This window comes from Crocuta crocuta, unplaced genomic scaffold, assembly GCF_008692635.1.
Source record: "Crocuta crocuta isolate KB4526 unplaced genomic scaffold, BGI_CrCroc_1.0 scaffold260, whole genome shotgun sequence".
Taxonomy (NCBI): Eukaryota; Metazoa; Chordata; class Mammalia; order Carnivora; family Hyaenidae; genus Crocuta; species Crocuta crocuta.
Genome location: NW_027527525.1, coordinates 6,267,532 through 6,283,318, shown reverse-complemented (window position 1 = coordinate 6,283,318; position 15,787 = coordinate 6,267,532). Strand labels below are relative to the sequence as shown.

The 15,787-nt window shown below is 43.3% G+C and overlaps 1 protein-coding gene across 1 annotated transcript in view; it reads right to left on the bottom strand.

Moving 5' to 3' along the window:
- HAS2 (hyaluronan synthase 2) overlaps nt 1–15,714 on the bottom strand; it is a 27,012-nt gene extending 11,298 nt beyond the window's left edge. The window contains exons 1-2 of the mRNA XM_077764706.1: nt 15,675–15,714; nt 4,330–4,956 (exon numbers count right to left, since the gene is read on the bottom strand). Coding sequence (XP_077620832.1) covers nt 4,330–4,956 — 627 coding nt within the window. The 5' untranslated portion in view covers nt 15,675–15,714. The remainder of the gene's footprint in view (nt 1–4,329; nt 4,957–15,674) is intronic.
- Between the last annotated feature and the right edge of the window lie 73 nt (nt 15,715–15,787).

The following is a 15,787-nucleotide window of genomic DNA, read 5'->3' as shown; positions in this document are numbered from 1 at the left end:
AGACATCTAAGCAACTTGACCCTTCTCTGTTGCTCTTTTTAAAAAGAATTAGGAAGATATATACCTTCCTTGGTAGAATGAATTACTCAAATTGTTGTAAAATACTTATTGACTTTGGTCAACCTAGAATCTCTTGAAAACATGAAGTTAAAAAGGAGGTCATTTGGTCATTCTGTTTTCTTTTTAGGAAGGCTTCGACATGAGTGAAAATCATAGAAGGTGCAAGGCAAAGGTGACAAGCCAGCTGTGAACGTGGGAAACCAAATGTTGTCACCTCTAAGGCTTAAACCAAGAAACACCCTTATTCCAAATGGTTGGAATTCTCATTCTAAAGAAGGGAATCAGGAAATCCCATAATGGGAGAACTTAACTCAAGGCTTACATTCAAGAACCCATATTTGGGGGAAAGGATTAAAAATGAAAGTGAGGGACACCTGGCTGGCTCGGTCAGTGGAGTGTGTGACTCTTGATCTTGGGGCTGTGAGTTCGAGCCCAATGCTGCCTGTAGAGATTACTTAAAAATAAAATCTCAAAAAATGAAAACCAAATAGAAATAAAAATGAAAGTGAAAAATACGATAGTAACTGTTAAAAATGTCAAAGAAATTAAAGTTACTGAAAAAAAACAAACAAAAAACAAAAAACAAAAACAAATGTACTGAGAGTCCTGAGCTGGGAATGATCTCGGAGATCATCTGTTCTACCAGCTGAGGCTGAAAGCAAGAAAACAACAAAGTCAAGCCTGGAATTCAGATGTCCCATTCTTATTTCACTGTGCTCCAATCTTATCCTCTAAAATGAAAGACACAAAAAGACAGAACATTCTCACCTTGGCCTTCAGAATAATTCAGGCTTCCCATACAGTACAGGAACCAAGCAAATACTACGTACAGTCAATTCTCATGATTCACAGTAGTTATGTTCCATGAAGTTTCCATGAACACTGACTTAGAGAACACACACACACACACACACACACACACACACACATACACACACACACAAAATATTTCTAGCAGAAATATAAAGGTAGGTTTCTCTGAGCCCCTGGTCACATCTTTGTCTACTGATCAATACCTAGCCCTGTGTTATTTGTGTTTCCATTTAAATACACCTTATTATATGTATTTGAATCATTAACAGCGAATTTAGGGCCAACAGCATTGTACCTGATGCCTACCTGAACAAAGCCCACCTAAGAAATATAGTCACTCCATGAGGCACCATAGCTTTGTGCTCAGGAACACGAGACACACTTCAGCATGACACTTGGGGGCATTTTAAACAGCTACATCAACAAAAAGCATAACAATGTGAAAAACACGATACTAAATACATTACGAAGAAGTTACTTGTGTACAGTATAAAAGCTGAAAAAGAAGGCTGAACACAGTCTTCTCTGACCTCAGTTGGGAACATGAACATCAGGTGAATCCAATTTCTTGCTGGTCTGCACGTCTGCAAACGACCACCAAAGCGTGGCCAAGCACTGATTTGGGGTTACAACTACATTGTAATGAATACGGTAATTTACAAATACAGACTCCATGAAAAACAAGGGTCAACTCTACTATTATGAATAATTTAGTCCTCCTTTTCTCCTGCTAGGAGAGTCATGGAGGGGTGCCTGGGTGGCTCAGTCGGTTAAACATCCGACTCTTGACTTCGACTCATGATTCTAAGATTGTGTCCTATGTTGGGCTCTTTGCAGATGTGCAAAGCCTGTTTGGGGTTCTCTCTCTCCCACTTTCTCTCCTTCTCCCCCACGTGCATGCGTTCTTTCTCTCTCTCTCTCAAATAAACTTAAAAAAAAGATCAAATGAAGAGAGCTAACCAGTGCAAAGATCCAGCTGCAACCAAGGAAACCAATTATCTGTCCATTTCTGCACAGCTAAGCAGCATTTTCAGCCAGGTTAGCAAGTGTGTGAGCAGAGATGATCCTATTTCTGCCCCAGCCCCCACTCTTTCTTATTGTGTGAGCACCTAAACTTCACTCCCTTCCTTCTGTAGCCAATCTGCTCTCCACATTCAGTCCCTTGTAATGCTTAGTAGCCAACATCCTTCGTCAGGATGAACCTCTTGACCTTGGTCAGGTCAGAACCTCTCTCCTTGGTCTTTCTGTGGCTTCTGCTTTGCAACTCTCAGACCCTGGGTCAGTCAGAATGGATGGTGAGAATGTACTGGTTTGAATGTTACAACGTTTCCACTTTTATAGAGCACACATGGTTAAATATTGAGGAATTTGATGAGGGACCAGCAGAATGGAGTCACCTGATCTCAGAATGCCGCATGCTTTTCTACTCTTGTGTTAGTCCTCTTGAGCATTTGGAATGGACGGAGAATTGTACCAGGACTCAGGGCCCAGTTAAGAGCTGCTGCTCAGGGTAGTCTATCTGGAGGTCTCAGCCTGATGGAAGGAAAGTTCTTGAGCCTGATTAAGGTTCTAGCAAGGAGCCCATGCTAACATTTCATAGCTTGTATTATTTTGTCCTGCTCAGGCACAATGTTAAGTTGTCAAGGATACAAACAGGTCAACACAGGAATGATGGGAGAAGGGGCTCTGGGAGGAACAGGCTTAAAAAAAAAATAAAGAAAAAAGAAAACCCACACAATGACATCTTGATTAGAAGTCACAAATGTAGCAATTGTTTTAACTAGAATTAAAGGCGAAATATCAAAACATGTTTCTTCATTTTAGGCCCAGAGCTTCATTCTTCAAACCCTCTGTAAATTCCCCAGCCATCCCATCACTTCCTTTACAAGGATCACTTCATCCTCTATCTGGGCCTGAAGCCGCGCTATGAAAATACATAAAAATGTCCTGAGTTAACTAAAAGTACCTCGACTGTGAACAGTCTAGAAATTAGGAGAAACTTGGAAGTGAAACTCTGTCGACTCCCTAGAAGAGATTAATATGCAGATTGGTATCAACTGAAAAAAATGCCTCAAAACCCTTCAGATATTAACCAAAATTAACGCCATGGTAATCTCAAACCCTTGGTGAGACTGGTTTCTTCTGTCTAGGAAACGGAAGCTCGGGAAGGTGGTCCTACTCCAGGTCATCCAGCTCACTCTGAAGCCAGTGCTCATTCTCCTCCAATCACACAGAGCAGGTCATCCCACTGGGCATGACTTTGTGACAATATAGGCCCCTAAAGTATATGATGAGTCTTCTGAAAAGTCAGATTTCACTGACTAGAGAACTTGAAGAGTGTCCCAATGGATTCTCTTAAACTACAGACATTTCGGGGCACCTGGGTGGCTCAGTCAGTTAAGTGTCCGACTTTGGCTCAGGTCATGATCTCACAGCTCATGGGTTTGAGCCCCGTGTCAGGCTCTGTGCTGACAGCTCAGAGCCTGGAGCCTGGTTCAGATTCTGTATCTCCCTCTCTGACCCTCCCCTGCTCACACTGTCTCTCTCTCAGAAATAAATAAAAACATTAAAAAAAAAAAAAAACTACAGGCATTTCTCCCTTCTCCATATCACCATGGCCAAAATTTAACTGCAGTATTCGCAAGAAAATTGCAGTTAGAAAACTCACAGGGTTTACTAACGTTCTAAAGAAAGCTTCAGTGAGAACTAGGAAGGGAGAAATCCTAGAGCGAGCAGTCAGGGAATTAATGACAGACACAGCCTGTCTCATTTTCATGCGAGCAAACACCATCACAAATGCTTTCAAAGGTCAAGTGCAGTGAGTGAGGTAATGCTGTTTGGGGAGTGAAATAAACATTACTTCGATTTTGCTCTGGGAAGGGTTTTTGTGTGTGTTTGTTTTCCTCCATTTTTCATTTTCTTTCTCTTTCTGCCTTCCAGTTTTTAATTCCTTATCCTTTTAAATCAAAATTGGTCTCACCACCCCCATTTTTGCAGTCTCCGTGAAAAACACTTTATAGCTATCCCTTGAGCCTGTAGATTTTCAAGACTTTCAAGATTTTCAAGTGTCTGCTCAGCAGACACTATTTTCTTACAAGGCTGGAGGTTTTAAGACTGTGGAAAATGACGTTGCATTTGACTTGGCAGAACCGAGGGGGCAGAGAAGGTAAGGGAGGGGGAGAGAAGGAAGGAAGGGTCTCCTGTTCAAAATAATCTTGATTTCCAACCAATAACACTGCGTAAGTTCAGCATTTTCGTAGATAGTCTTAACAGTTTCACAAGATTTTTTCTCCCTCACTTTCAAAATGTGCTTTCAACAGTCACGCGGTTTTCAAGTGAACTGAAAGAAGTACTGTGTTCAGCGGGACAAGGATGGGCTATAGCATATGCCTGTGGAGACACAAAAGCTGCTTTATTTAAATGTATGTTTGCCCTGGCAGGAATTCGGAAACCTACCTGTACATAATCCACACTTCGTCCCAGCGCTCTGAAGGCCGTGTACATGACTTCTCTTTTTCCACCCCATTTTTGCATGATGCAAATACTCTTGTTGGACAAGACCAACTGGGTGACATGTTGCGAGCTCTCCTTATGTGACTCCTCCGTCTCACCAGGACCTTTCTCGTGGAAATTGTTCTTCCAGATGTAAGTGGCTGATTTGTCCCTGCCCATGACTTCACTAAAGATGTCCATCATGTAAAGGTCATCTTCTGAGTTCCCATCTATGACCATGACAACTTTAATCCCGGGGTACGTTAGCCTTTTCACAGATTGCAAACATTTTCGTAAATAGTCTGGATCTTCTTGGTATGCGGCGATGCAAAGAGCAACAGTTTTGTTCAATTTAATGGGCGTTTCTAAGGATTTTTTCATTTTTCGGTGCTCCAGAAAGGCAAACAGGCTTTGGATGATGAGGTGTGATGCTAAAAAGGCACCATACAGTCCAAAAGAGAAATAGTAATTATCTGTTTGGATAAACTGGTAGCCAACGATGTAAGCAGCTGTGATTCCGAGGAGGAGGGAAACTCCAAAAAGTGTAGTTCCAATTATTCTCAGGATACATAGAAACCTCTCACAATGCATCTGTAACATAATCAAATGATACTCTTGGTTAACCACTCTGGCCCATACTTGTTACATACATGCTCTCATGGGGGCTATTGTGGGGCTAGAAGCGCTCGGGAGCTCCAACCTCGCTTTCGCACTTAACTAGCCATGTGACTTTCCGCACCCTGTTTGCTCATTTGCAAAACAGGGATAAGGATGTCCTTCTGGCATGCCTCAGGGTGCTGTTTCAAGGATCAAATGAGATGATGGTGGCAAGGTGCTGCTGAAACCACAATATGTTAGGGGAGCCTGAATGGCTCAGTCAGTTAAGTGTCCTATTTCGGCTCAAGTCATGATCTCACAGTTCATGAGTTCAAGCCCCGCATCTGGCTCTCTGCTGTGAGCACATCTCTCTGCTTTGGATCATCTGGCTCCCTCTCTCTCTCTCTCTCTCTCTCTCTCTGCCCCTCCCTGAATTGCCTGGGCGCACACATGCACACTCTCTCAAAAATAAACATTTAAAAAATTATAATAAAATAAATGAAGGAAGAAATGGCATCACACTTGGTTTCAACGGGTAAATTTCCTATCCTTTTAAAGCTGTAATGCAAAAAAAATGTAAAAAGAAAAAAGTAAATAAAAAATAAAAAGAGGCTTCTAAGCTGCAAAACAAAAAGTTGTGATACATTAGACCTGAAACACATTTCAACTCTTAATAACAGCCGGTTCTGTACCCCTCCCTATGGTCTGTGTATCTTCTGAATAAGGTTTCCAACAACTAGAGAACTATTTTTTTTTTTTTTTTTATTTCCTAAAGTATCTTCATGGCTGACCATAGAAGACGTACCTGGTAGACTTTTGTCAGTTTGTTTTTCTTTGGGGTTCCTGGACCCAATTCCAGTGTGTCGGGAACACGCACCCGACAAACAGTTCTCCGGACAAGCGTGGGGGTCCCACAATTTAACTCAATTCTGACACCGTCCCTAATAGCATCAGACTCCGCGGATTACGGGCTCAGTCCCACCAGACTGCCACCCATCTCCCCAGCTTCAGACACCAGTGCGAAGCCCAGGTTGTTGCCTGTACTTCTAACCAACTGGCTCTACATCAGAGGTTCCCGAGACCTGCCCGCGTTGGGTTTGATCAATTTGCTAGAGCGGCTCACAGAACTCAGGGAACCTGTTTACTCACTTGATTACTGGTTTATCATAAAAGGACATAGCTCAGGAGCAGCCAGATGAAAGAGACACAGGGGGCAAAGTGTATGGGAAGGGTACACAGTTCTGTGCATCTCCAGGAGCACCACCCTCCCCAAATCTCCATGTGGTTTTAAAGTTGGAGTTGACTTCACCCTAAGTAATGCAACCCTAGGTAATGCAAAGCAGCCTGGAGACTAGGATTCTAGCTTGTGGCCATTATTTTCTTGTGTTGAATGGAGATAATAATATTTGTCAGGGACCCTTCGCAGAGCTGGAGTGAGGAGCCAAATCGAAGTGTTTATGAGTGGATTTTAAAAAGCCAAAAACACAATCCAGTTTAAAGTATCGGCATTACACTGCATGCCAATGAACTCGGATTTAAAAAAAAATAAATAAAGTATCCTCTACCAAGGAAGCTGGAACAACAGAACACAGATGTGTTCCCCTTCTAGCACTTATACAAGACATCATAGCATGTCACCTGTGAGGCTGATAAAGGGAACTGCAACACAAATGGAAAGTTCACGGTGCTGGAGAATGGATCCAGGGAAAGGCAAGAGAGCACAGCATCCCTTGTTAATTAAAGCAGCTGACAGGATGCCGAAAACTCCCAACAGGCACCTTAACCAAAGCCTAAAGGTGCTGGGAGCACCAGACTTGGAACTTGGCGTTTCCAAGACGTGAGTCATTCTCACAAGAGTGAAACATTTCAAGGGGACTACAACCCTCTGCCAGGGAGAAGCTGAGTGTGTGTTGCACTTGTGTTTAAAATCNAATAAATAAATAAATAAATAAATAAATAAAATCACCATAACCAGCAAAGGAACTGCCTGCCATTCTTTTCCATTATTCACATTTTCCTTGCTTTTAATAGCACACGTGGACAAAGAGAGTGTTTGCGTAGCATCTGCTGGCCACAGCTGGAGGGGAACCACCCTCTTACATCATAGGAGTCTACAGAATGTCCCTTTGAAGCCTGGGAAAAGTTGCTAGTAAACTGCAGCAGCACGGTTCAAATCGAACCTTTCTATTTCTGATGTATGTATGATATTATTGCCCCGTATGATACATGCAGCATGTCAGTACAGGCCAATGGGCACAAGGCACATTTCAGAGCTAAGTTTACTGCGGGAGTACATTGATCTCAAGGAGTCACATACAGTGTGTGTTTCTTTATCATTTCCCCTGGGCAACTGCATAGATATGGGCACCATATGTGTGAGACGTTCTGAGACAATCCTCAATTCAGATACTCTGTTTCATAAGCAAATTCTCCTTGAACATATGGCTTTCTTGTTAAACTGGAAAATATGGTTAGTTCCGTCCTGGATCCTAAGAGTTTACTGCTAAAGAGAAAGATGGCTTAGAAATCTACCTTCTGTAAGTATATAAAACATAACACTTGAAATTTTTTTTTGCCCACATCAAACTTTAATTTTTTATGATACCAATTATTCACTAAGTACTAGTCTTCACAGAATTCTGAGCCAAACCAAGTATTAAAGAATAGCTTGATGTACCACAGTGTAAGTTCCACGAAGTCAACAGATTTTTCTACATCTACTTTCACTAATGTGAAAGTGAGGACATACAGCCCTGCCTGGCTTATGGGTGGTATTCAACAAATATTTGCTGAATGAATTCATGTCGCTTTATGCATCAACAGCATCACTGATATCACTGTTATATCAGCTAACATGTATTCACCATTCATTAGGTTCCAGTCAGTGGGGCAAGTATTGTCTGTTTTGTTGAATGGCACAATCCCATTTCATCGTAACTACGTTAGGTGGTAAACGTATTCTTAATCTCATGTTACAAATAACATACACATATGATGAGGAGACCAAGACTCTAAGTATTTAAGTAACAGTCACAAAACCAGACGTAGGATCCGCATGGTAGCAGAGAGCCAGGTTACAGTTTTCTCAGTAAATATTTGCTGAATAGATTTGAACTGCCAGGACAAAACAGGCAGCTTCCTTTTGTTTCCGGCTAATAAAACATGTTGTGTAAGGACAAGTTAGAAATGGACTTTGAGGGGTGCCCAGATGGCTCAGTTGGTTAAGCGTCCCACTTCGGCTCAGGTCGTGATCACACAGTTCGTGGGTTCAAGCCCCGCGTCGGGCTCTGTGCTGACAGCTAGCTCAGAGCCTGGAGCCTGTTTCAGATTCTGTATCTCCCTCTCTCTCTGACCCTCCCCTGCTCACACTGTCTCTCTCAGAAATAAATAAAATATTTAAAAAAAAAGAAATGGACTTTGAAAACTCTTTTTCCCATTATTATGGAAAATGAGGAATCTACAGATACAAGGTTAGCCAACACACAGAGATTTCTGGGCTCTTGCCCTTTTTCACGTGGATGCAGACAGAGAATTGGGCTATCCCAGAGAAAGCTGCAGTCCCATCTATGCAACAGTGTGTTATTAATGCCTACAGCCAAAATCCTGTTTTACCATAAGAAAGGCACTGCTATATTCATTGTTCTACCTGCAGAGCAGATATAAGCCTTGCTGTGAGCTCACAGACCCTAAGCAGGACTCTAAAGGTCAATGGATATCTGAGCCTTCCTTCCTCCTAGACCTCCTATTAACCGGAAGGCAATGTGGGACGAGCTGGAAGGGCACCTGCTCCCCAGGCACTAGTGAGAGCAATGGTGAGAACAGAGTTCCCAGAGCTTCACAGAGCGGCCCTTCTGCTTTAGATCTGGGAAAAAGAGGAAGTGAATTCAAATTAGTAGTCAGCCTCTGGGAAAGGCTACAGAGGTTAGGGCCGAGGGATATCTCTTCAGAGAGGTCTCAGTTAACCATTCTCTTCTAAAATGACTCCTCCACCCTACCTTCTCTTCACTCCCTGTCACTCTCCCCGGACCACGCTTGACTTTCTAACTAGCCCTATGTACGTACTACGGCTACAGGGACTTGATTATCTCAATCAACTGTGTGTGCTTGTACCAAAAACAGGGTCTGGTGCATAGTAGGCCTGCAATAAATGAATGAAAGAGTAATAAGTCCTTTTGCACTTGGGTGGTCGGTGCAGACAGAGAGCAGGTCTCTCCTACCTTTACTGCAGGGGCAATGAATATACGTTGAACCCTTGGTACCTCACCCAAAAGGGTTTTTTTTTCTTTCTTTTTCTTTTAATTATTTTATTTTTTCAAGTTACTTATTTTGAAAGAGAGAGAGAGAAAGAGGAGAGAGAGAGAGAGCAAGTGGGGGAGAGGCAGAGAGAAAAGGAGGGAGAGATAATCCCTAGCAGGCTCCGTGCGCTCAGCGCAGAGTCCGATGCGGGGCTCAAACCCACGAAACCGCGAGATCATTACTTGAGACAAAACCAAGAGTCTGGCGCTTAACAGGCTGAGCCACCCAGGTGCCCCTTTTTTCCTTTCTTTTTAAAAAACAGGTTCCATAATTTCTTGTCCAGCTACCTAAGTGTAATGGTTGTAAGAAGCAACAGACCAGTTGTAGAAAAAACTAGAAAGGCAAATGGCCCTCCAAAAGCATTTCCAGAAATTGTGAGTTACAATTTAAAAAACCTTATGAATTCAGGGTCAAGTCAGGGGCATGGAGGGATAATGAGATCCTCTTTTATCAACTTGAAATCTGGTACTCTTACGGTATTTATTGTGCATTGATCCATACACTGTTTTGTATTTTGTTCTAATGGCATGTGTGTGTGTATGTGTGCGTGTGTGTGCATGTGTGTATGCATGCATGCCCACAAGTAATGGCCTCTGGAACCGGAAAGAATTGGGATAGATTCCTGGCTTTTCCTTTTAATGGCCTGGCAACATTGGACAAGCTATCTAACACTTGCCATCTTTAGTTTCTTCATCTATAAAATGGAAATAATCATACTGATTTCACACAACAGATTCTTAAGTTAAAAGAGAGAACTCATTTAAGTACCTAAAAAGAATTGTCAACAGTTAGAGCTCAGTGACGTTAGCTCACTGCCACCTGATGCCTGCCCTCTAGCTACCTAGTCAGCCTGACTCCTCTGGCCTCTAACCCACTGCTGGTTAACTGTGGCATAGGGCACAGACCTGCTGGGCTGGGGAGAAATGGGTTCAAGCCCAAGCTTAGCCTCATATTAGCTACCTGACCTTAGGCAAATGACCTGAGGCTTCCTGTGAACAAGCCATGTGTCCTTAGAAAATCAACATCTCTGAACTTCAAATTTTAGGGATAGGATGGAAACTATGAATTTCATATTGTAGCCACCCATCGCTGAGCGTCTATAAGAAAGATGAATGTAGGCAGCAATGTGGGCATGTTCTTCATCATGGTCACCTGAAGGAGTACAAAGAGTAAATTTTTGGTAAGTACTCCTGAGTCTCAGTCCTTCATCTGCAAAATGGGAATGCAACCTTTTTGCAGGCTTACTGTAACCAGGTAAGGAGTCTATATATTTATTTCAGCTCCAGTGGGATACCAATGGCTTTGATGTCTTAATGTAAAGGAAGAGTAACTTAAGGAATAAAGCGCACTGGTCTCTCTTCCTCATTATATTCTAAAACCCACTGAAGACTAGGTTGGTGTCTTTTTAACTTGTAGCCAATATTTACACATACAAAGCCGCAAAGGCCAAAAGGAGACACATAAAGAATATTTGTTTAGAGAATGCATTGCTCCAGATCACATCTCAGAAAGAGCAGAACTGGTTCTGGAACACAGGTTTTCTTTACCCCTGAACNGGGGGGGGGGGGGGGGAGGGGGAGATGGCTAAGCCTCAAATCGTATGTAGAATGATTAGAATTAAGAATATTAACGTAGGCAGGTGGCACTGGCATGGAGCACGGAAACCTGTGTCTGTACTGTAAGACACACTGTGCGTAGCCACTTGCCTGCTAACAGTGGGTTAGGAACCCAGCAAAGCTTAAAAAGCAGTGGCTCCCAGATTTTGTTGTACATCCAAATTAACTCGGGGGGATCTGTAAAAATTACTGATATGTGGCTCCTACAACATGCGGGAGTTCATTGGTAGGGGGTGGTAACAGGGCATCAGTAATTTTCAAATCTCCTTAAGTGATTCTAATTGCAGCAAGGTTTGGCAATGACTGGGTTAAAGTCTAAGAAAACTTCACTGATTTATTTGCATTGATACATATTCCTCCCTGCGTATTGCCTCTGCTACTGTCCTCGACTAGAAATCCTAGAAATTGAGATAAAAGTATCCAAGCGAAGCCTCTGAATAGTGTTCACATCAGAGTGCATTACCCTCTGGGACACATTAGAGCACACGACCCTCATCTTGTCCCCTTCTGACCTCCTCTCCCTCTCTGGCTTTGAAGTTGGCCTTTGTCTCTCCAGTCTCACTGCATTGATCCTAACAGAGATCCCGGAGCCCAGCTTGCAAGGTTAGGCAGTAACCCTTTCAAAGGCCTCGCCACCCCAGCCAGGTCTGCATCTGCAGCTGTAGGTTTCGGATTTCTTCTTCATTTGTACCGTCAGTAATGATCCATGACCCCGAGGATGCCCATTCGCCCAACTGCCCTCTTGGTTCTTGAATTTCACCATCGTAAACTTCAGCCCAAAGTTCAGCATGGCAAAGGGGAAAGTTTGCAAAAAGACTTGGCATGGAATCTTCGTTCTCCAAGTTCCTCCATTGGCTCTTGGGCACCATCTTAATAGGTCAAAACCCCATGCAGCCATATGCACCCCAAGTGCCAAGCCTCTTCACAAATCTTCCCTGGTCTCTAGCAGATTTCTCCTCAATGTAAGCCCTCAGAAAACTTGCCGAGGCCACCTGCAGCACAGTCCAGCTCTAGGGCATTACACTCAAGATTTATTGAATTAAATTTCATCCATACTCCTCACCAAACACTGTAACTTTGAGTTCAACCTTTCTTAGGCAAGGTTCCTTTAATTACAAAATGTTCTTGATGGGGGTTTGGAATTAGATATAATGTATATAAAATAAGGGCCCCTGGGTGGCTCAGTCTGTTAAGCCTCTGACTTGCGCTCCGGTCATGAGGTCTCAGTTCATGAGTTTGAGCCCCGTGTTTAGGCTCTGTGCTGACAGCTCAGGGCCTGGAACCTGCCTCAGATTCTGTGTCTCGCTCTCTCTCTGCCCCTCTCCTACTCACGCTCTGTCTCTCAAAAATAAACAAACATTTAAAAAAATAAAATATCTAACTCAGTGCCTGATACATTTTAGATAGGTAATAAATGGTAGCCATTCTCTTACTTTTTTATGGGCCCTATTCTATCTTGCCTTACACTGTTGTTTTTTTAGACTTCTTTGAGTATATTTTTTGTATGACAAATTCCATTAAAATGTGAACTGCGTCTTATTTTTTTAAATGTGCAGTAAAATTATGCATGTAAGGGGCATTCTTTTGTAAATACGTTATTATTTAAGTTAAAGAAATATTTAAGAGTGTGACCTCATTATATTTGTTTTGACTTCTATATCAATAGCAACATTTCTCTAGATTGTGAGGGGCTCCTGGCTGGCTCAGTCAGTAGTGCATGCTGCTCTTGATCTTGGGGTCAGGAGTCCAAGCCCCACTTTGGGTGTAACTTCGAAAAACAGATATTAGACAAGGCAGTATATGTACAAACTCTATAAATCTGTCTATCTATCTATTGGTGACATTCAAAATATACTTGAATAATTTAAGGTATATGCAGTGCGTGATACTTATTCTATGCAGATTGCCACTAGAGAGGAAATAATTAAAACCAAGTTGAGGTGAAGGTGATTTTTCTCCAGGGAGCTGTCTCCCCCGTTCAGCTGTCATACCAGCTACCCCTGGGCTCTGTCCTTGTAGGCTCTTAGTGGAACACAACCTGGGTGAAGGTGGATCAGTAAAAACAAAAAACAAAACCCAACCCAGAAAGAGAGAATAGAGTTTATGCTCTGTTCTCTAATTACATTAACTCATCACTCTCACATTGTGTAAAAGTCAGGAAGCTAATAATGTAACAAACTACTTGTCCTTAGATTGGAAAATGTAACTGTGTGACTAAGTCACAGGGATAAAAGGTACAGCATAGGGAATGTAGTCCATGGTATTGTGATATGGGTTGTATGATGCTGGAGGTGGGGGGTAAGGGAGCTACACTGGTGGTGAGCACAGCACGAAGTAAAGACTTTTTGAGTCACTATGTGGTACACCTGTAACCAATGTAACACAGTGTGTGAACTATACTTCCATTTTTAAACATGTAACAGTGTAATATAGCTTTTGCCAAAGAGGACTTACACATCACTCTCCAAGGGCTTTCCCCACAGTTCCAATAATAGATATAAATGAATCAGTCTGTGCTTAAAATTTCAAAAAATAATTGTTTTAAAAGAAAGCTGGTAGGGAAATCATGTGTAAAACAAGTGTTTATGAAATTCAAACCTGTGAGGCTATTCTATAAACCTACCAGAAATTATTAGTTTCAATCTGACTTACTTTCTAGTAAGTTTCTCACTCATTTGTTGCTCAATTCCGGTGTTCCAGGAAGGTAACCTACTACAGCTTTGCTTTGTGGACAGTGACATGCAAATTTGATGCTGCTAATCATCTATTTAAGAACTTCCTTTTTATAAGTTGCATAACTGTCTCTGATAAAGAGTCAGTTCTAGATACAACACAAGCAACTGAGGGAATATACGTTTGTCAGGGTATCTACAAGACAGTTGCTATTCCCCTCAGGAAATACATAAATTTAAAACAATGAATAGGAGTAATGATATTCTAATTACAAAGCTATCATCCAGAAATATTTACCTAGAATTCTGAATACTTGTTCCAAAATTGCAAACTCACACATGGCATAATACAGATACTAACATGAGCACTTTAAAGGGTTCACCTTTCATTGAAAATGTCAAAGAGCCAAGCAGTGGGAAAACCTACGATGGAGTATGATGGGTATTAAAAATGTAGTACCTCAGTGGTTTCAGTTATCGTATTTAGCATCTAGAAGAACGCAGCGAAACTATAATCAATGAGTCAATTTGCACACATTGGCATGAAAAGAAAAAGTTTAGAATTTAAGTATTCTTTTCAATTCCAGCCTGCAAAATTTAAAACAGTATCTGCAAATAATTGGACGGGCATAGATATTTGTCCTAGCCAATCCCATATAAATGAACATTTTAATTTTAAACCTTTCATAATTGCATGTACGTTTGAGTAAGTGATGACCTTTTAAAAACCGGTTTAAAAAAACTTTCTAAAAAACTATAATGCTGTTTAACACTTCCAGAGGTACATTATCATACTCCTTCCCTGCAATGAAAAATCTGCAAGGGGGAAAAAAAAAGCTTGAAATCTACAATGGGCAATGAAGTCTTTCTCCTTAGTGGTCACCTCAGCTTCTCAGCAAAGCCCAACTACCAATACCCTTCACTTTACTCTTTCTACTGAGCTGAAAGTGTATATATACTCAGGCCTCCAGTTCGGGGAAAGCCCTTCGCGGCCAATCAGGGCTCGCCGATCTATTGCGTCACACCTCCCCCCAGGGTGTGACGTCAAAGGCAATCCCAGGCCAGCCACGTGGGTTGGAGTGCAGCGTTTCTGGCCAGCTGCTCGGGAGACGCCCGGCTGCAACGGTCCCCAGGCGTGGGGCGCCGNCTGGCACCTAAGCCGGTGTAATAGGACCCGGGTCTTGTAAACCCTCCTCCCCAGACGACGCCTCTCCGCTCCCAGCCCCTCTTTCCAGCCTTAATTATCCTTTCAGCGCCGTTCCCCCCCGGCTGCGTTTCCCTGGCCGGAGGGGAAGTGCTCTCAGAGTCGCCTCTCCGTCCGGCCCGCGCACAGACCCTCCTTTCAGACCCGCCCTCCGGTTCACAGGGCCCCGTTTCGGAGCCCTCGCTCACACTGGGCGGGAACCGGCGTGACGAATTCCGCCCNGACCGGACCAAGGCTTCCGGAGCCCGGGCCGACCGAGCCTGACACTTCCATGGGGTCCAAGGAGTGCAAAGGACGCGACGCCCGGGGAAGTGGGAGTGGCCGAGCGAGGCCGGTAGCTGCGCGGAGGTGGCGAAGGACCCTCCTTCCCGGGGGTCTCGGCTCTCCGGAGCGGGGAGCACAAATCGCTTTAACCCTTTGCACTCCAAGTAAGAAGCGGGTTTCCCACTAACAAGTAAAAGGCACCGAGCTAGCTGCTCCAGGGTTTTCCTCTCCTAGTAGAGTGTGGGGGGAAATGGGAAGGGAAGGGGCAAAGGGGGAAGGTGGCTGAGCGGAATGCATTTTCCTTGCACAGTGGAAATTCTGGTTTCCTAGCTCGGGAGCCCCTCTGCGGCTCCGGAAGACGAGGAGTGGAAAAGTACATGTCGGGACGTGCAGTCTTTCCCAGGCAGAGAGGTTACCTGTGTTCCCAGAAAGGGAGCGGATTTCTGGCGAGCGCCGCAAGGATGGGGAGAGAGGGATATATTGACAAGCCTGACAGTGATCTGAAATATCCCCTGCTTTTCAGTCTGTTGGAAACTGTCAGACCTCAAACGTTTCTGTCGAAAACTAGCTCNNTCACTTATATGTGGGTAATTTCTTCCCTCTCCCTGGCCTATTCGGGGGGGCCCTCCTGGTTCACCATATCGCGCCAGTGTAACGTACCTTGTTCAGCTCTTGGTCATAAAGTTGTCCTCAGCCTGTCTGTGTGGTCCCGGAGGGTCGGTGGCGGGCAGTTTCCAGAATTGAGGTAATAAGAGATCAGATGAATTTGAGAC